This window comes from Salvelinus fontinalis, chromosome 40, assembly GCF_029448725.1.
Source record: "Salvelinus fontinalis isolate EN_2023a chromosome 40, ASM2944872v1, whole genome shotgun sequence".
Classification (NCBI taxonomy): domain Eukaryota; kingdom Metazoa; phylum Chordata; class Actinopteri; order Salmoniformes; family Salmonidae; genus Salvelinus; species Salvelinus fontinalis.
This window is the reverse complement of record NC_074704.1, coordinates 8565388-8585274: the sequence shown is the minus strand read 5'-3', so window position 1 is coordinate 8585274 and position 19887 is coordinate 8565388. Positions and strand designations below refer to the sequence as shown.

Genomic DNA, 19887 nt, shown 5'->3' with positions numbered 1-19887 from the left:
GTTTATATTAACCCCCCCTGTACCAAACTAAATGCTAGGTTTATATTAACCCCCCCTGTACCAAACTAAATGCTAGGTTTACATTAACCCCCGTGTACCAAACTAAATGCTAGGTTTATATTAACCCCCCCTGTACCAAACTAAATGCTAGGTTTATATTAACCCCCCCTACCAAAATAAATACTAGGTTTATATTACCCCCCCTGTACCAAACTAAATGCTAGGTTTATATTAACCCCCCCTGTACCAAACTAAATGCTAGGTTTACATTAACCCCCGTGTACCAAACTAAATGCTAGGTTTATATTAACCCCCCCTGTACCAAACTAAATGCTAGGTTTATATTAACCCCCCCTACCAAACTAAATACTAGGTTTATATTAACCCCCCCTGTACCAAACTAAATGCTAGGTTTATATTAACCCCCCCTACCAAACTAAATACTAGGTTTATATTAACCCCCCTACCAAACTAAATGCTAGGTTTATATTAACCCCCCTGTACCAAACTAAATGCTAGGTTTATATTAACCCCCCCTGTACCAAACTAAATGCTAGGTTTATATTAACCCCCCCTACCAAACTAAATACTAGGTTTATATTAACCCCCCTACCAAACTAAATGCTAGGTTTATATTAACCCCCCTGTACCAAACTAAATGCTAGGTTTATATTAACCCCCCCTGTACCAAACTAGATGCTAGGTTTATATTAACCCCCCCCCCCCCTGTACCAAACTAAATGCTAGGTTTATATTAACCCCCCCTGTACCAAACTAAATGCCAGGCTGGAAGCAAGGGGAAATAATGTGTGAGTTGAGATCAATACAAGAGATGATTCAGACAGCGACATGAACATGATATTCTTAAAGCCAATTGATGCTTGATCTGCAGTCGCTGTACGGATGGTGTGACGCAATCACGGAGCCTCCGGAGCCATGCAGAGGTCAAATTGAACTCGGTACCGCATCGCTGGACGCCGGAACCATGTAGAGGTCAAATTGAACTCGGTACGTCTCGCAAATTTTGGAACAACGCGAACGACTTAATATAAGTTTCGCATTGACATGATTGGTTGACGGTAGGTGAGGGCGGGAGGTCCTGTAGAAACACAAACTCGCTTCCTTGACAACAGCTCCGCGTCGCTAGGCGAAGCACTAGAAGGACGAACGTCCTGATTTCTGCAGAGGCCACATCACCGTAAATACTGCACGGGCCAATGCAGATCTCAGATTGACCACGCAGTACCTTTTAAAGGAGGCACGGTGATTTTTCAGATGGACCTGTTAGCAGGCAATAGGTGCGTCTGTGACGGCCAATAAAGCACGGCTTGGACCGCTGTTCATCCGATCAGCATTTAGGATACAAAACAACCAGGTTTTTTAATAATGATTTGTCTTTGTAACGTATAAAACTTTGCTCCAACTCACTCCACTACGGGTGTAATCTCCCATAAAGAAGGCAGACGCTTCACCTAGTCAGTTTATTCCCATAGTTTATTGAGATTTAAGTTGACAGAGACGTACATCGCGATGATAAAATAACGATAGTACATTGATCAACAGCAAGACATTGTCACCACGACCATTTGTATTGTGCACTAAGAAAGTAGGTACAGAGTGAAAACCAACAGGAGTACAAAAATGTCTACGTCCAAAATGGCCTCCTATCCCCTGTAGAGTGAACTACTTCTAACCAGCGCTCTATAGGCTCACTATATAGGGAATAGGGTGCCATTTTGGGTGCACACCACTGTAGCAGAACATGAGGACGCTGTAGATATATATACAGTGTAATCCTCCCAACAGATTATTAATACTTTATAATTATGCAGTATACTGTATGCCTCCCAACAGAAAAACAGATTAATACTTCACAATAATGTATCACCTCAATCATAGCACTTCACAGACACATGAAGTCAATATGCCCTTCAATTCATTTTCCTTCATAATAATATCACTTTATATTTAAACATAACTGAGCAGGACAGCGATACATTATAAACTGTACTAGCAAGGCAATAGTTGGTCGTTGTAGTACGGTTTACACAAGCATTATAAACTGTACAACAACTATTTTAGCCACAATTGACTTCAGTAAAGATGAGACGGGCAATAGAAAAGGACTGTGACTGTCCTAGGTACAACAGGTGTGTTACAATCAAACTAAACCTCGAGTACCTATGGCCTGCATATGCAGGTAGAATTCAGGAAGCCATGAGTGGCATTTCCTGAAAGAAGATTAAACACAGTGAAAATATATATTTTTTTACATACACCTTTGAAGACAATGATCTCAGAAAATACATTACAACAGCCAACAGACTTCACGACTTTACCGTCTACAAAGCTTTTACCGTCCACAAACGCTTTACAATATACACACATAGATATTCAGATGTTTTTTATTTTATTTATTTTTTTATTACAGAAATAATTTGATTATCAAACGTATAATAATCTACTTTGTAGATAATGAAAGAGTGCAACACTGCAGTGTCAGCAAAATGTACAGGTGTACATCTAGTAGAAACCAGTAGAGACCAGTAGAAACCAGTAGAGACTAGTAGAGACCAGTAGAAACCAGTAGAAACCAGTAGAGACCACTAGAGGCCAGTAGAGGCCACTAGAGGCCAGTAGAGACTAGTAGAGACCAGTAGAGACCAGTAGAAACCAGTAGAGGTCACTAGAGGCCAGTAGAGACCAGTAGAGACCAGTAGAGACCAGTAGAGACCAGTAGAAACCAGCAGAGACCAGTAGAGACCACTAGAAACCAGCAGAGGCCAGTAGAGACCAGTAGAGACCAGTAAAAACCAGTAGAATCACAATGGTGGAATCAAACAGGGATTGTTCCCTTTGATGGAACCCAGGCTTAGCGATACTAACATGAATCTGTTGTACACTATCACACTAACATTAACATCTGCAATACACTGACACTGAAAAAACAGACAACACAACCAGTCTTTCCCTTTTACAAAATATCCTTCATTGTTTACAGCAAATATCACACAAACATTCACAGAGATAGAACCACAGCTGTCTGCTGGTAGGGAGAGTTCTCCTTCTCCTCCTTCTCTACCAGAAAAGGTTGACATTAAAATGGCTGCCGGTCAGCAGTACAGGAGGAGGGGGGTGGATATTACTGTTCCACCACGACCAGTTTCATTTAAAGGCTTGTTAGAACTCACTATTACAATATGGCAGAAGCTTAGGTGAGAGCTATGTCTTGATGACCCAGAGGTTTTTGGTTTATTACACTGCTCAGGCCCCCTCTCCATCCCTCCCTCTTTCCACCTCAACCCAGGCCCCCTCTCCCTCCCTCCTCTTTTCCCCCCTCAATCCAGGCCCCCTCTCCATCCCTCAACCCAGGCCCCCTCTCCATCCTTCCCTCTTTTCCCCTCAACTCAGGCCCCCTCTTTCCCCCTCCTCTCCCTCCCTCCCCTGACATGCCAATCAAATCTAAAACACAGAGATTTCACAAGGCCTACATCAGAACAGCCCACCACACACAATATTCCTTCATATCAACCACAGTAATTGTCTTAACAAGAAATGACACAAAAATAAAAAAAATAAAGACATCTATTTTCATCAGTTTACAGCGCATTGTGTTAGTCTATCACACACTCACTACAGACGTATCACTTCCTGGTTCAAGAGTTACATCCTTCACCTTCTACATAGTGGGATATCTACATAGTATAACTTGACATTTTTTACATTAGAATATCAACGTTGTACACACCGAGTAGACAAAACATTAAGAACACCTTCCTAATATAGAGTTACACCGCCCCCTTTTACCCTCAGAACAGCCTCAGTGGGTCGGAACAGCCTCAACGGGTCAGAACAGCCTCAGTGTGTCGGGACAGCCTCAGTGTGTCGGAACAGCCTCAGTGTGTCGGAACAGCCTCAGTGTGTCGGAACAGCCTCAGTGTGTCGGAACAGCCTCAGTGTGTCGGAACAGCCTCAGTGTGTCGGAACAGCCTCAGTGTGTCGGAACAGCCTCAGTGTGTCGGAACAGCCTCAGTGTGTCGGAACAGCCTCAGTGTGTCGGAACAGCCTCAGTGTGTCGGAACAGCCTCAGTGTGTCGGAACAGCCTCAGTGTGTCGGAACAGCCTCAGTGTGTCGGAACAGCCTCAGTGTGTCGGAACAGCCTCAGTGTGTCGGAACAGCCTCAGTGTGTCGGAACAGCCTCAGTGTGTCGGAACAGCCTCAGTGTGTCGGAACAGCCTCAACGGGTCGGGACAGCCTCAACGGGTCGGGACAGCCTCAACGGGTCGGGACAGCCTCAACGGGTCGGGACAGCCTCAACGGGTCGGAACAGCCTCAACGGGTCGGAACAGCCTCAACGGGTCGGAACAGCCTCAACGGGTCGGAACAGCCTCAACGGGTCAGGACAGCCTCAACGGGTCGGGACAGCCTCAACGGGTCGGGACAGCCTCAACGGGTCGGGACAGCCTCAACGGGTCGGGACAGCCTCAACGGGTCGGGACAGCCTCAACGGGTCAGAACAGCCTCAACGGGTCGGCACAGCCTCAACGGGTCGGCACAGCCTCAACGGGTCGGGACAGCCTCAACGGGTCGGAACAGCCTCAACGGGTCAGAACAGTCTCAAAGGGTCGGGTCATGGACTCTACAAGGTGTCGAAAGCGTTCCACAGGGATGCTGGTCCATGTTGACTCCAATGCTTCCCACAGTTGTGTCAAGTTGGCTGGATGTCCTTTGGGTGGTGGACCATTCTTGATACACACAGGACACTGTTGAGTGTGAAAAACCCAGCAGCGTTGAAGTTCTTTACACAAACCGGTGCGCCCCGGCACCAACTACAATACCCCGTTCAAAAGCACTTAAATATTTTGTCTTGCCCCATTCACCCTCTGAATGAGACACGTACACAATCCATGTCTCAATTGTCTCAAGGCTTAAAAATCCTTCTGTAACCCGTCTCCTCCCCTTCATCTACACTGATTGAAGTGGATTTAACAAGCAACATCAATAAGGGATCATAGATTTCACCTGGTCAGTCTGTGTCATGGAAAGAGCAGGTGTTTGTTCTATAAACATTTGTTTTCCAGTTAAAATGTGTTTTGTGTTGTCAATAATCCACCTATACAGTTAACAGCCAATCACAGATCCAGATAAATCAGCCAATCACGGATCCAGATAAATCAGCCAATCACAGATCCAGATAAATCAGCCAATCACGGATCCAGATAAATCAGCCAATCACGGATCCAGATAAATCAGCCAATCACGGATCCAGATAAATCAGCCAATCACAGATCCAGATAAATCAGCCAATCACGGATCCAGATAAATCAGCCAATCACGGATCCAGATAAATCAGCCAATCACGGATCCAGATAAATCAGCCAATCACGATCCAGATAAATCAGCCAATCACTGATCCATGTCATTCTATAAAGTCCTTCAGTTTAAACAGGTATGGAAGGTAGAAATACAGCCAGTACATACATAGGGGTGACATACGGACGAGTGGAGCTAATTACACTGTAACATAGCCAGACCAAACCAGTCAGTCCTGCTGTGTAACACTACAGCCTCTCCTGTGTAAGCTAATTGGAACATGGAGCTAATTACACTGTAACATAGCCAGACCAAACCAGTCAGTCCTGCTGTGTAACACAACAGCCTCTCCTCCTCCTCCCTCCCCATAACCGTGTCCCAACTCTGAGAAGCAACGCACAGGGCAGCAACAACAGAGAGCACTACTCTAATGTGTAAATAGCACAGCGGGCTATGACTGTGCAAACCTGTGACTTTACTGACTGTGCAAACCTGTGACTTTACTGACCGGGCAAACCTGTGACTTTACTGACCGGGCAAACCTGTGACTTTACTGACTGTGCAAACCTGTGACTTTACTGACCGGGCAAACCTGTGACTTTACTGACCGGGCAAACCTGTGACTTTACTGACCGGGCAAACCTGTGACTTTACTGACTGTGCAAACCTGTGACTTTACTGACCGTGCAAACCTGTGACTTTACTGCAACACATTGTGGGTTCTCAGGTTGCGCCACAACGGGCACCCTATTCCCTATATAGTGCACTACTTTAGACCAGAGCCCATAGCCCTCCAAAAGTAGTGCACTATATGGGGAATAGGGTGCCATTTGAGACCGTCACACAGTATTCTCTAACCCAGTAGAGTGTGTGTGTGTGTACAGTCCAGTAATGTATCCTCCTCTAGTAAAGAGCAGGGTTGTTGTAGGAGCTGGAGGAAGGGAAGGTGGGGCAGGGTTTGTTCCAAGGTAGTGTTCCAGAGTAGTCCGCGGTGGGGAGGCTAAGGGTGCTGGAGCTCTTCAGATGGTTCTTCACGCCCCACGACAGGAAGGAGCCCTTCTTGGCCACCTTGCGGCCCTTGGGGCTCTTGTCGTCGTCGAAGGCCAGGCAGATCATAGAGTAGGTCTTAGCGATACCTCCGCAGTACGTGGCACTCTTAGTGGGCTGAGGGGAGGAAGATGAGGGAGAGAGAAGAGGAGGGGAGAGAGAGAAGAGGAGGGGAGAGAGAGAAGAGGAGGGGAGAGAGAGAGAGAATGGGAGAGAGACAGAAGGGGAAGGAGAGAGAAGGGGAGGGAGGGAGGGAGGGAGGGAGAGAGAAGGGGAGGTAGAGAGAGAAGGGGGAGGGAGGGAGGGGAGGGGTAGAGAGAGAAGGGGAGGGAGGGAAGGAGGGAGGGAGAGAGGGAGGTAGAGAGAGAAGGGGAGGGAGGGAAGGAGGGAGGGAGAGAGAGAGAGAGAGAGAGAGAGAGAGAGAGAGAGAGAAGAGAGAGAAGGGGGAGGGGAGAGAGAAGGGGAGGGAGGGAGGGAGAGAGAAGGGGAGAGAGGGAGGGAGAGAGAAGGGGAGAGAGAGAAGGGGAGGGGAGAGAGAGAAGGGGAGGGGAGAGAGGGGAGAGAGAGAGAAGGGGAGGGGAGAGAGAGAGAGAGAAGGGGAGAGAGAGAGAAGGGGAGAGAGAGAGAAGGGGAGGGAGGGAGGGAGGAGAGAAGGGGAGAGAGAGAAGGGGAGGGGAGAGAGAGAAGAGGAGGGGAGAGAAAGAAGAGGGGAGGGGAGAGAGGGGGAGGGGAGAGAGAGAGAGAAGGGGACGGAGGGAGAGAGAGAGAGGGGAGAGAGAGAGAGAAGGGGAGAGAGAGAAGAGGAGGGGAGAGAGAGAGAAGGAGAGGGGAGGGGAGAGAGGGGGAGGGGAGAGAGAGAGAAGGGGAGGGGAGGGGAGAGAGAGGGAGGGGAGAGAGAGAGAGAAGGGGAGGGAGGGAGAGAGAGAGAGAAGGGGAGGGGAGAGAGAGAAGGGGAGGGAGGGAGGGAGAGAGAAGGGGAGAGAGAGAAGGGGAGGGGAGAGAGAGAAGAGGAGGGGAGAGAGAGAAGAGGAGGGGAGAGAGAGAGAGAAGGGGAGGGGAGGGGAGAGAGGGGGAGGGGAGAGAGAGAGAGAAGGGAGGGAGGGAGAGAGAGAGAGGGGAGAGAGAGAGAGAAGGGGAGGGAGGGAGAGAGAGAGAAGGGGAGCGGAGGGGAGAGAGAGGGAGGGGAGAGAGAGAGAGAAGGGGAGGGGAGGGAGAGGGAAGGGGAGGGGAGGGAGAGGGAAGGGGAGAGAGGGAGAGAGAAGGGGAGGGGAGGGAGAGAGAGAAGGGGAGAGAGAGAGAGAAGGGGGGAGGGAGGGAGAGAGAGAAGGGGAGGGAGAGAGAGAGAGAAGGGGAGGGGAGAGAGAGAGAGAAGGGGAGGGAGGGAGAGAGAGAGAGGGGAGAGAGAAGGGGAGGGAGGGAGAGAGAGAGAAGGGGAGGGGAGGGGAGAGAGAGGGAGGGGGAGAGAGAGAGAGAAGGGGAGGGGAGGGAGAGAGAGAGAGAAGGGGAGGGGAGAGAGAGAAGGGGAGGGAGGGAGGGAGAGAGAAGGGGAGAGAGGAGAAGGGGAGGGAGAGAGAGAGAAGAGGAGGGGAGAGAGAGAAGAGGAGGGGAGAGAGAGAGAGAGGAGAGGGGAGGGGAGAGAGGGGGAGGGGAGAGAGAGAGAGAAGGGGAGGGAGGGGGAGAGAGAGAGGGGAAGAGAGAGAGAGAAGGGGAGGGAGGGAGAGAGAGAGAAGGGGAGGGGAGGGGAGAGAGAGGGAGGGGAGAGAGAGAGAGAAGGGGAGGGAGGGAGAGAGAGAAGGGGAGAGAGAGAGAGAAGGGGGGAGGGAGGGAGAGAGAGAAGGGGAGGGAGAGAGAGAGAGAAGGGGAGAGAGAGAGAGAAGGGGGGAGGGAGGGAGAGAGAGAAGGGGAGAGAGGGAGAGAGAAGGGGAGGGGAGGGAGAGAGAGAAGGGGAGAGAGAGAGAGAAGGGGGGAGGGAGGGAGAGAGAGAAGGGGAGGGAGAGAGAGAGAGAAGGGGAGGGGAGAGAGAGAGAGAAGGGGAGGGAGGGAGGGAGGGAGAGAGAGAGAGAAGGGGAGAGAGCGAGAAAGGATATTACTACAGTTAAAGACTAAACATTTCTAATGAGTGAAACTGAGTTTTTTTTAAATCCCCCAAAAATCTGGTTATTGTCACACAATATAAAAGCTTCCTGCAGTAGTTATCCATTTGACTAAATGAAAAAAAGAGCCCTTTCAGATGGGAAACTGCACCTTCAGTATGTAAATCACCAAGCTGACAACGAGAGGAACTCCTCCTCATCGAGAGCTGAGAGTTCCACAACACTGATAACAACTTAATGCATAACGCAATTTATCTGCCATCGCCTGTCGGTCACAACTGAGGAAACAGAAAGGGTGACCTTCCAGGCTTCCTCAGGAGCCAATAAGGACCTTCCACCAGGCTTCCTCAGGAGCCAATAAGGACCTTCCACCAGGACTTCCTCAGGAGCCAATAAGGACCTTCCACCAGGCTTCCTCAGGAGCCAATAAGGACCTTCCACCAGGCTTCCTCAGGAGCCAATAAGGACCTTCCACCAGGCTTCCTCAGGAGCCAATAAGGACCTTCCAGGCTTCCTCAGGAGCCAATCAAAGCCAGAGGGCGGACCTTACCATGGGCAGAACGCTGTCCATCAAGCTGACAACGCGGATGTCGATTCCGTCCTCGTCCACATCCTTCAGCAGCCGCATCACCTCGCTCACCACCATCCACTTACAGTCCGCGTCTCCCACGGCAACAATGTAGTCCCCCTCTTTCAGCCCGTCGACCTGGTAACGGAGAGATAACAAAATGTAGGAGTGTGGAACAACAGGTGAAGGAGGTTTGTAACAAGGGGGGGGGGGGGGGGGGGGGGGGTCAGTCCCAGAAATAACACTGGCTGTCTGAAATGACACCCTAAATAGGTCTCTCAATTCAAAAGGCTTTATTGACATGGGAAACGTTAACATTTTCCAAAGCAACTGAAATAAAACAATCAAAAGTGAAATAAACAATAAAAAATGAACAGTAACATTAAGTTCCATAGGAAGAGAGACATTTCAAAATGTCATATAAATGTCTATTTACAGTGTTGTAACGATGTGCAAATAGTTAAAAGTTCAAAAGGGAAACTAAAGAAAACATGAATATGGGTTTTATTTACAATGGTGTTTGTTCTTCACTGGTTGACCGTTTCCTGTTCAGTTCTGGCATTTAGGTCGACCAGACTATTAAATACCCCTGGAAATGATTGATTTCCCCTCTGGGATGGAGAAGCGGTCTTCATTACAGTACTAGTGGGGGAGGGTGTACAGTGTATTCAGAAAGTATTCAGACCCCTTGACTCGGCCAAACTGAACAATCGGGGGACAAGGGCCTTGGTCAGGGAGGTGACCAAGCACCTGATGGTCACTCTGACAGAGCTCCAGAGTTCCTCTGTGGAGATGGGAGAATCTTCCAGAAGGACAACCATCTCTGCAGTACTCCACCAATCAGGCCTTTATGGTAGAGTGGCCAGACGGAAGCCACTCCTCAGTAAAAGGCACATGACAGCCCGCTTAGAGTTTGCCAAAAGGCAACAAAAGGACATTCAGATCATGAGAAACAAGATTCTCTGGTTTGATGAAACCAAGATTGAACGCCAAGCGTCACTTCTGGAGGAAACCTGGCACCATCCCTACGGTGAAGCATGGTGGTGGCAGCATCGTGCTGTGGGGATGTTTTTCAGTGGCAGGGACTGGGAGACTAGTCAGGATCGAGGCAAAGATGAACAGAGCAAAGTACAGATGGATCCTTGATGAAAACCTGCTCCAGAGTTCAGGACCTTAGACTGGGGCGAAGGTTCACCTTCTAACCCCCCCCCATTAGCCTAAGTGTGCGTCAGCCTAACCCTTCCCCCCTTTAGCCCAAATGTGCGTCAGTCTAACCCTTCCCCCCTTTAGCCCAAGTGTGCATTAGCCTAACCGTCCCCCCCCCCTTTAGCCCAAGTGTGCGTCAGCCTAACCCTTCCCCCCTTTAGCCCAAGTGTGCGTCAGCCTAACCGCCCCCCCCCCCCCCCCCCCCCTTTAGCCCAAGTGTGCATCAGCCTAACCGCCCCCACCCCCTTTAGCCCAAATGTGCGTCAGCCTAACCCTTCCCCCCTTTAGCCCAAATGTGCGTCAGCCTATCCCTTCCCCCCCTTTAGCCCAAGTGTGCATCAGCCTAACCCCCCCCCCCCCCCCCCTTTAGCCCAAGTGTGCGTCAGCCTAACCCTTCCCCCCTTTAGCCCAAATGTGCGTCAGCCTAACCCCCCCCCCCCCCCCCATTAGCCTAAGTGTGCGTCAGCCTAACCCTTCCCCCCTTTAGCCCAAATGTGCGTCAGTCTAACCCTTCCCCCCCTTTAGCCCAAGTGTGCGTCAGCCTAACCCTTCCCCCCTTTAGCCCAAGTGTGCATTAGCCTAACCGTCCCCCCCCCTTTAGCCCAAGTGTGCGTCAGCCTAACCCTTCCCCCTTTAGCCCAAGTGTGCGTCAGCCTAACCGCCCCCCCCCCCCCTTTAGCCCAAGTGTGCGTCAGCCTAACCCCCCCCCCATTAGCCCAAGTGTGCGTCAGCCTAACCGCCCCCCCCCCCCCCCCCCCCCCCATTAGCCCAAGTGTGCGTCAGCCTAACCCCCCCCCCATTAGCCCAAGTGTGCGTCAGCCTAACCCCCCCCCCCCCATTAGCCCAAGTGTGCGTCAGCCTAACCCCCCCCCATTAGCCCAAGTGTGCGTCAGCCTAACCCCCCCCCCCATTAGCCCAAATGTGCGTCAGTCTAACCCTTCCCCCCCTTTAGCCCAAGTGTGCGTCAGCCTAACCCTTCCCCTCTTTAGCCTAAGTGTGCGTCAGCCTAACCCTTCCCCTCTTTAGCCTAAGTGTGCGTCAGCCTAACCCTTCCCCCCTTTAGCCCAAGTGTGCGTCAGCCTAACCCTTCCCCCCTTTAGCCTAAGTGTGCGTCAGCCTAACCCTTCCCCTCTTTAGCCTAAGTGTGCGTCAGCCTAACCCTTCCCCCCCAGTAACCAGTAGTATAGCAGACTCACAGCGGCAGGGCAGAGTGGGTCCAGGGAGGTGACCTGTACAGGTACAGGGTCTCCTCTCAGGGTGAAGCCCAGGTCTCTGTCCTCCAGTCTCAGCCTGATGGTGCGAGGAGCTGTCCAGCGTAGCTTAGCAGAGAACACTGACAGAGGACCCTGGAGGGGGGGGGGGGGGGACAGGTTATTATGAAAACTTACCATGGACACCCCAACCTGGATAGGACTGACAGTGTGCATCCCAAATGGTACAATGGGGCCTGGTCAAAGGAAGGGCACTATGGGGCCTGGTCAAAGGAAGGGCACTATGGGGCCTGGTCAAAGGTAGGGCACTATGGGGCCTGGTCAAAGGTAGGGCACTATGGGGCCTGGTCAAAGGTAGGGCACTATGGAGCCTGGTCAAATGTAGGGCACTATGGAGCCTGGTCAAATGTAGGGCACTATGGAGCCTGGTCAAATGTAGGGCACTATGGAGCCTGGTCAAAGGTAGGGCACTATGGGGCCCGGTCAAAGGAAGGGCACTATGGGGCCTGGTCAAAGGGCACTATGGGGCCTGGTCAAAGGTAGGGCACAATGGGGCCCGGTCAAAGGAAGGGCACTATGGGGCCTGGTCAAAGGGCACTATGGGGCCTGGTCAAAGGCAGGGCACTATGGGGCCTGGTCAAATGTAGGGCACTATGGAGCCTGGTCAAAGGAAGGGCACTATGGGGCCTGGTCAAAGGCAGGGCACTATGGGGCCTGGTCAAAGGAAGGGCACTATGGGGCCTGGTCAAAGGGCACTATGGGGCCTGGTCAAAGGGCACTATGGGGCCTGGTCAAAGGGCACTATGGGGCCTGGTCAAAGGAAGGGCACTATGGGGCCTGGTCAAAGGGCACTAAGGGGCCTGGTCAAAGGCAGGGCACTATGGGGCCTGGTCAAAGGTAGGGCACTATGGGGCCTGGTCAAAGGCAGGGCACTATGGGGCCTGGTCAAAGGAAGGGCACTATGGGGCCTGGTCAAAGGTAGGGCACTATGGGGCCTGGTCAAAGGTAGGGCACTATGGGGCCTGGTCAAAGGAAGGGCACTATGGGGCCTGGTCAAAGGAAGGGAACTATGGGGCCTGGTCAAAGGCAGGGCACTATGGGGCCCGGTCAAAGGCAGGGCACTATGGGGCCCGGTCAAAGGTAGGGCACAATGGGGCCCGGTCAAAGGAAGGGCACTATGGGGCCTGGTCAAAGGGCACTATGGGGCCTGGTCAAAGAGCACTATGGGGTCTGGTCAAAGAGCACTATGGGGTCTGGTCAAAGAGCACTATGGGGTCTGGTCAAAGAGCACTATGGGGTCTGGTCAAAGGAAGGGCACTATGGGGCCTGGTCAAAGGGCACTATGGGGCCTGGTCAAAGGAAGGGCACTATGGGGCCTGGTCAAAGGAAGGGCACTATGGGGCCTGGTCAAAGGAAGGGCACTATGGGGCCTGGTCAAAGGAAGGGCACTATGGGGCCTGGTCAAAGGCAGGGCACTATGGGGCCTGGTCAAAGGCAGGGCACTATGGGGCCTGGTCAAAGGCAGGGCACTATGGGGCCTGGTCAAAGGCAGGGCACTATGGGGCCTGGTCAAAGAGCACTATGGGGCCTGGTCAAAGGAAGGGCACTATGGGGCCTGGTCAAAGGAAGGGCACTATGGGGCCTGGTCAAAGGAAGGGCACTATGGGGCCTGGTCAAAGGCAGGGCACTATGGGGCCTGGTCAAAGGCAGGGCACTATGGGGCCTGGTCAAAGGCAGGGCACTATGGGGCCTGGTCAAAGGCAGGGCACTATGGGGCCTGGTCAAAGGCAGGGCACTATGGGGCCTGGTCAAAGAGCACTATGGGGCCTGGTCAAAGGAAGGGCACTATGGAGCCTGGTCAAAGGAAGGGCACTATGGAGCCTGGTCAAAGGAAGGGCACTATGGGGCCTGGTCAAAGAGCACTATGGGGTCTGGTCAAAGGAAGGGCACTATGGGGCCTGGTCAAAGGGCACTATGGGGCCTGGTCAAAGGGCACTATGGGGTCTGGTCAAAGGTAGGGTACTATGGGGCATGGTCAAAGGTAGGGCACTATGGGGCATGGTCAAAGGTAGGGCACTATGGGGCCTGGTCAAAGGTAGGGCACTATGGGGCCTGGTCAAAGGTAGGGCACTATGGGGCCTGGTCAAAGGGCACTATGGAGCCTGGTCAAAGGTAGGGCACTATGGGCCTGGTCAAAGGTAGGGCACTATGGGGCCTGGTCAAAGAGCACTATGGGGTCTGGTCAAAGGAAGGGCACTATGGGGCCTGGTCAAAGGAAGGGCACTATGGAGCCTGGTCAAAGGGCACTATGGAGCCTGGTCAAAGGTAGGGCACTATGGGGTCTGGTCAAAGGTAGGGCACTATGGGGTCTGGTCAAAGGTAGGGCACTATGGGGCCTGTTCAAAGGTAGGGCACTATGGGGCCTGGTCAAAGGTAGGGCACTATGGGGTCTGGTCAAAGGTAGGGCACTATGGGGCCTGGTCAAAGGTAGGGCACTATGGGCCTGGTCAAAGGTAGGGCACTATGGGGCCTGGTCAAAGGTAGGGCACTATGGGGCCTGGTCAAAGGTAGGGCACTATGGGGCCTGGTCAAAGGTAGGGCACTATGGGGCCTGGTCAAAGGTAGGGCACTATGGGGCCTGGTCAAAGGTAGGGCACTATGGGGCCTGGTCAAAGGTAGGGCACTATGGGGCCTGGTCAAAGGTAGGGCACTATGGGGCCTGGTCAAAGGTAGGGCACTATGGGGTCTGGTCAAAGGAAGGGCACTATGGGGCCTGGTCAAAGGTAGGGCACTATGGGGCCTGGTCAAAGGTAGGGCACTATGGGGTCTGGTCAAAGGAAGGGCACTATGGGACCTGGTCAAAGGTAGGGTACTATGGGGCCTGGTCAAAGGTAGGGTACTATGTAGGGAATAGATGAGGGGTCGTCTGGGACACCACCATTGTTAATGTTATTGATTCACCAAGACAAGGTGACTGAGTAAAGAGGGGTATTAACAGAGTTCAACACCACTGTTGATGACCTAGAGTTGACCCATTCTGTTGGACTACTGTCTCCAGGGTTAATGTTAGTACTGCCATAGTGGTTCTGTTGGATCAGTCTCCAGGGTTAATGTTAGTACTGCCATAGTGGTTCTGTTGGACCACTGTCTCCAGGGTTAATGTTAGTACTGCCATAGTGGTTCTGTTGGACCACTGTCTCCAGGGTTAATGTTAGTACTGCCATAGTGGTTCTGTTGGACCACTGTCTCCAGGGTTAATGTTAGTACTGCCATAGTGGTTCTGTTGGACTACTGTCTCCAGGGTTAATGTTAGTACTGCCATAGTGGTTCTGTTGGATCACTGTCTCCAGGGTTAATGTTAGTACTGCCATAGTGGTTCTGTTGGACCACTGTCTCCAGGGTTAATGTTAGTACTGCCATAGTGGTTCTGTTGGACCACTGTCTCCAGGGTTAATGTTAGTATTGCCATAGTGGTTCTGTTGGACCACTGTCTCCAGGGTTAATGTTAGTACTGCCATAGTGGTTCTGTTGGATCACTGTCTCCAGGGTTAATGTTAGTACTGCCATAGTGGTTCTGTTGGACCACTGTCTCCAGGGTTAATGTTAGTACTGCCATAGTGGTTCTGTTGGATCACTGTCTCCAGGGTTAATGTTAGTACTGCCATAGTGGTTCTGTTGGACTACTGTCTCCAGGGTTAATGTTAGTACTGCCATAGTGGTTCTGTTGGATCACTGTCTCCGGGGTTAATGTTAGTACTGCCATAGTGGTTCTGTTGGACCACTGTCTCCGGGGTTAATGTTAGTACTGCCATAGTGGTTCTGTTGGACCACTGTCTCCAGGGTTAATGTTAGTACTGCCATAGTGGTTCTGTTGGACCACTGTCTCCAGGGTTAATGTTAGTACTGCCATAGTGGTTCTGTTGGACCACTGTCTCCAGGGTTAATGTTAGTACTGCCATAGTGGTTCTGTTGGACCACTGTCTCCAGGGTTAATGTTAGTACTGCCATAGTGGTTCTGTTGGACCACTGTCTCCAGGGTTAATGTTAGTACTGCCATAGTGGTTCTGTTGGACCACTGTCTCCAGGGTTAATGTTAGTACTGCCATAGTGGTTCTGTTGGACCACTGTCTCCAGGGTTAATGTTAGTACTGCCATAGTGGTTCTGTTGGATCACTGTCTCCAGGGTTAATGTTAGTACTGCCATAGTGGTTCTGTTGGATCACTGTCTCCAGGGTTAATGTTAGTACTGCCATAGTGGTTCTGTTGGATCACTGTCTCCAGGGTTAATGTTAGTACTGCCATAGTGGTTCTGTTGGATCACTGTCTCCAGGGTTAATGTTAGTACTGCCATAGTGGTTCTGTTGGATCACTGTCTCCAGGGTTAATGTTAGTACTGCCATAGTGGTTCTGTTGGACCACTGTCTCCAGGGTTAATGTTAGTACTGCCATAGTGGTTCTGTTGGACCACTGTCTCCAGGGTAAATGTTAGTACTGCCATAGTGGTTCTGTTGGATCAGTCTCCAGGGTTAATGTTAGTACTGCCATAGTGGTTCTGTTGGACCACCGTCTCCAGGGTTAATGTTAGTACTGCCATAGTGGTTCTGTTGGATCAGTCTCCAGGGTTAATGTTAGTACTGCCATAGTGGTTCTGTTGGATCACTGTCTCCAGGGTTAATGTTAGTACTGCCATAGTGGTTCTGTTGGACCACTGTCTCCAGGGTTAATGTTAGTACTGCCATAGTGGTTCTGTTGGATCACTGTCTCCAGGGTTAATGTTAGTACTGCCATAGTGGTTCTGTTGGATCACTGTCTCCAGGGTTAATGTTAGTACTGCCATAGTGGTTCTGTTGGACCACTGTCTCCAGGGTTAATGTTAGTACTGCCATAGTGGTTCTGTTGGATCACTGTCTCCAGGGTTAATGTTAGTACTGCCATAGTGGTTCTGTTGGACTACTGTCTCCATGGTTAATGTTAGTACTGCCATAGTGGTTCTGTTGGATCACTGTCTCCAGGGTTAATGTTAGTACTGCCATAGTGGTTCTGTTGGACCACTGTCTCCAGGGTTAATGTTAGTACTGCCATAGTGGTTCTGTTGGATCACTGTCTCCAGGGTTAATGTTAGTACTGCCATAGTGGTTCTGTTGGACCACTGTCTCCAGGGTTAATGTTAGTACTGCCATAGTGGTTCTGTTGGATCAGTGTCTCCAGGGTTAATGTTAGTACTGCCATAGTGGTTCTGTTGGATCACTGTCTCCAGGGTTAATGTTAGTACTGCCATAGTGGTTCTGTTGGATCACTGTCTCCAGGGTTAATGTTAGTACTGCCATAGTGGTTCTGTTGGACCACTGTCTCCAGGGTTAATGTTAGTACTGCCATAGTGGTTCTGTTGGACCACTGTCTCCAGGGTTAATGTTAGTACTGCCATAGTGGTTCTGTTGGATCAGTCTCCAGGGTTAATGTTAGTACTGCCATAGTGGTTCTGTTGGACCACCGTCTCCAGGGTTAATGTTAGTACTGCCATAGTGGTTCTGTTGGATCAGTCTCCAGGGTTAATGTTAGTACTGCCATAGTGGTTCTGTTGGATCACTGTCTCCAGGGTTAATGTTAGTACTGCCATAGTGGTTCTGTTGGATCACTGTCTCCAGGGTTAATGTTAGTACTGCCATAGTGGTTCTGTTGGATCACTGTCTCCAGGGTTAATGTTAGTACTGCCATAGTGGTTCTGTTGGATCACTGTCTCCAGGGTTAATGTTAGTACTGCCATAGTGGTTCTGTTGAACCACTGTCTCCAGGGTTAATGTTAGTACTGCCATAGTGGTTCTGTTGGATCACTGTCTCCAGGGTTAATGTTAGTACTGCCATAGTGGTTCTGTTGGACCACTGTCTCCAGGGTTAATGTTAGTACTGCCATAGTGGTTCTGTTGGATCAGTGTCTCCAGGGTTAATGTTAGTACTGCCATAGTGGTTCTGTTGGATCACTGTCTCCAGGGTTAATGTTAGTACTGCCATAGTGGTTCTGTTGGATCACTGTCTCCAGGGTTAATGTTAGTACTGCCATAGTGGTTCTGTTGGACCACTGTCTCCAGGGTTAATGTTAGTACTGCCATAGTGGTTCTGTTGGACCACTGTCTCCAGGGTTAATGTTAGTACTGCCATAGTGGTTCTGTTGGACCACTGTCTCCAGGGTTAATGTTAGTACTGCCATAGTGGTTCTGTTGGATCAGTCTCCAGGGTTAATGTTAGTACTGCCATAGTGGTTCTGTTGGATCACTGTCTCCAGGGTTAATGTTAGTACTGCCATAGTGGTTCTGTTGGATCACTGTCTCCAGGGTTAATGTTAGTACTGCCATAGTGGTTCTGTTGGATCACTGTCTCCAGGGTTAATGTTAGTACTGCCATAGTGGTTCTGTTGGATCACTGTCTCCAGGGTTAATGTTAGTACTGCCATAGTGGTTCTGTTGAACCACTGTCTCCAGGGTTAATGTTAGTACTGCCATAGTGGTTCTGTTGGATCACTGTCTCCAGGGTTAATGTTAGTACTGCCATAGTGGTTCTGTTGGATCACTGTCTCCGGGGTTAATGTTAGTACTGCCATAGTGGTTCTGTTGGACCACTGTCTCCACGGTTAATGTTAGTACTGCCATAGTGGTTCTGTTGGACCACTGTCTCCAGGGTTAATGTTAGTACTGCCATAGTGGTTCTGTTGGATCACTGTCTCCAGGGTTAATGTTAGTACTGCCATAGTGGTTCTGTTGGACCACTGTCTCCAGGGTTAATGTTAGTACTGCCATAGTGGTTCTGTTGGATCAGTCTCCAGGGTTAATGTTAGTACTGCCATAGTGGTTCTGTTGGACCACCGTCTCCAGGGTTAATGTTAGTACTGCCATAGTGGTTCTGTTGGATCAGTCTCCAGGGTTAATGTTAGTACTGCCATAGTGGTTCTGTTGGATCACTGTCTCCAGGGTTAATGTTAGTACTGCCATAGTGGTTCTGTTGGATCACTGTCTCCAGGGTTAATGTTAGTACTGCCATAGTGGTTCTGTTGGATCACTGTCTCCAGGGTTAATGTTAGTACTGCCATAGTGGTTCTGTTGGATCACTGTCTCCAGGGTTAATGTTAGTACTGCCATAGTGGTTCTGTTGAACCACTGTCTCCAGGGTTAATGTTAGTACTGCCATAGTGGTTCTGTTGGATCACTGTCTCCAGGGTTAATGTTAGTACTGCCATAGTGGTTCTGTTGGATCACTGTCTCCGGGGTTAATGTTAGTACTGCCATAGTGGTTCTGTTGGATCACTGTCTCCACGGTTAATGTTAGTACTGCCATAGTGGTTCTGTTGGATCACTGTCTCCAGGGTTAATGTTAGTACTGCCATAGTGGTTCTGTTGGATCATTGTCTCCAGGGTTAATGTTAGTACTGCCATAGTGGTTCTGTTGGATCACTGTCTCCAGGGTTAATGTTAGTACTGCCATAGTGGTTCTGTTGGACCACTGTCTCCAGGGTTAATGTTAGTACTGCCATAGTGGTTCTGTTGGACCACTGTCTCCAGGGTTAATGTTAGTACTGCCATAGTGGTTCTGTTGGACCACTGTCTCCAGGGTTAATGTTAGTACTGCCATAGTGGTTCTGTTGGATCACTGTCTCCAGGGTTAATGTTAGTACTGCCATAGTGGTTCTGTTGGACCACTGTCTCCAGGGTTAATGTTAGTACTGCCATAGTGGTTCTGTTGGATCACTGTCTCCAGGGTTAATGTTAGTACTGCCATAGTGGTTCTGTTGGATCACTGTCTCCAGGGTTAATGTTAGTACTGCCATAGTGGTTCTGTTCGGGTTGGATTCAGGAAACAGCACCACACCATCGAGGTGTTCAGAGAACGTTGAACTGAATTGAACTGTTTTTAAAACACAAATCCAGAGCTTTGTAATGCCAATTCCTGAATAAACCACAGACACTTTACATGAAGGGCCGGTTTCCCGGACACAGATTCATCTTAGTCCCAGACTATAAAAGGGAGTCTAAGAGTCACTTGTGATTTTCCATTCACCAAGCTTCATAGTCCAGGACTAGGGTTTAAAAATCGGTGTCCGGGACAGCAGCCCTGAAATGTTAGAACGTTAAAAAATTAGTATCCCACATACCAGCCTCCGGAAAAAGTCTGTGACTTTCACCTTAGTGGCCATGGGCGTTTCCATCTCTGCTTTGTGCTCCGTTTTAGCTGAGGAGGGAAAACAGGTCTGTTATTTAACCCAACCTGGCAACCTCCTCTGGAGTACAGCACTACAGGGAGCACATGACCACACTGTAAACATGACATCATCACAACATCCTGGAACTACTAAACAACTGTCTAAAAGGTTATTAGGTTGTTGAAAGTTATGTCACATGAGAACAACCAGGAAGTTACATGTTATGTCTGGTCTTACAATCCACACCACCAATGGAACCT

The 19887-nt window shown here is 50.2% G+C and overlaps 1 protein-coding gene across 2 annotated transcripts in view; it reads right to left on the bottom strand.

Annotated features, from left to right (window-relative positions):
* Positions 1-1476: 1476 nt before the first annotated feature.
* The window catches only part of rhpn2 (rhophilin, Rho GTPase binding protein 2), a 136059-nt gene continuing 117648 nt past the window's right edge, over positions 1477-19887 (bottom strand). The window contains exons 12-15 of one of the 2 annotated variants that reach the window (XM_055907435.1): positions 19580-19656; positions 11425-11574; positions 9005-9160; positions 1477-6478 (exon numbers count right to left, since the gene is read on the bottom strand). In XM_055907435.1, the coding sequence (XP_055763410.1) occupies positions 6218-6478; positions 9005-9160; positions 11425-11574; positions 19580-19656 (644 nt within the window). In that variant the 3' untranslated portion in view covers positions 1477-6217. The remainder of the gene's footprint in view (positions 6479-9004; positions 9161-11424; positions 11575-19579; positions 19657-19887) is intronic. The other variant, XM_055907436.1, reaches the window with a different exon arrangement.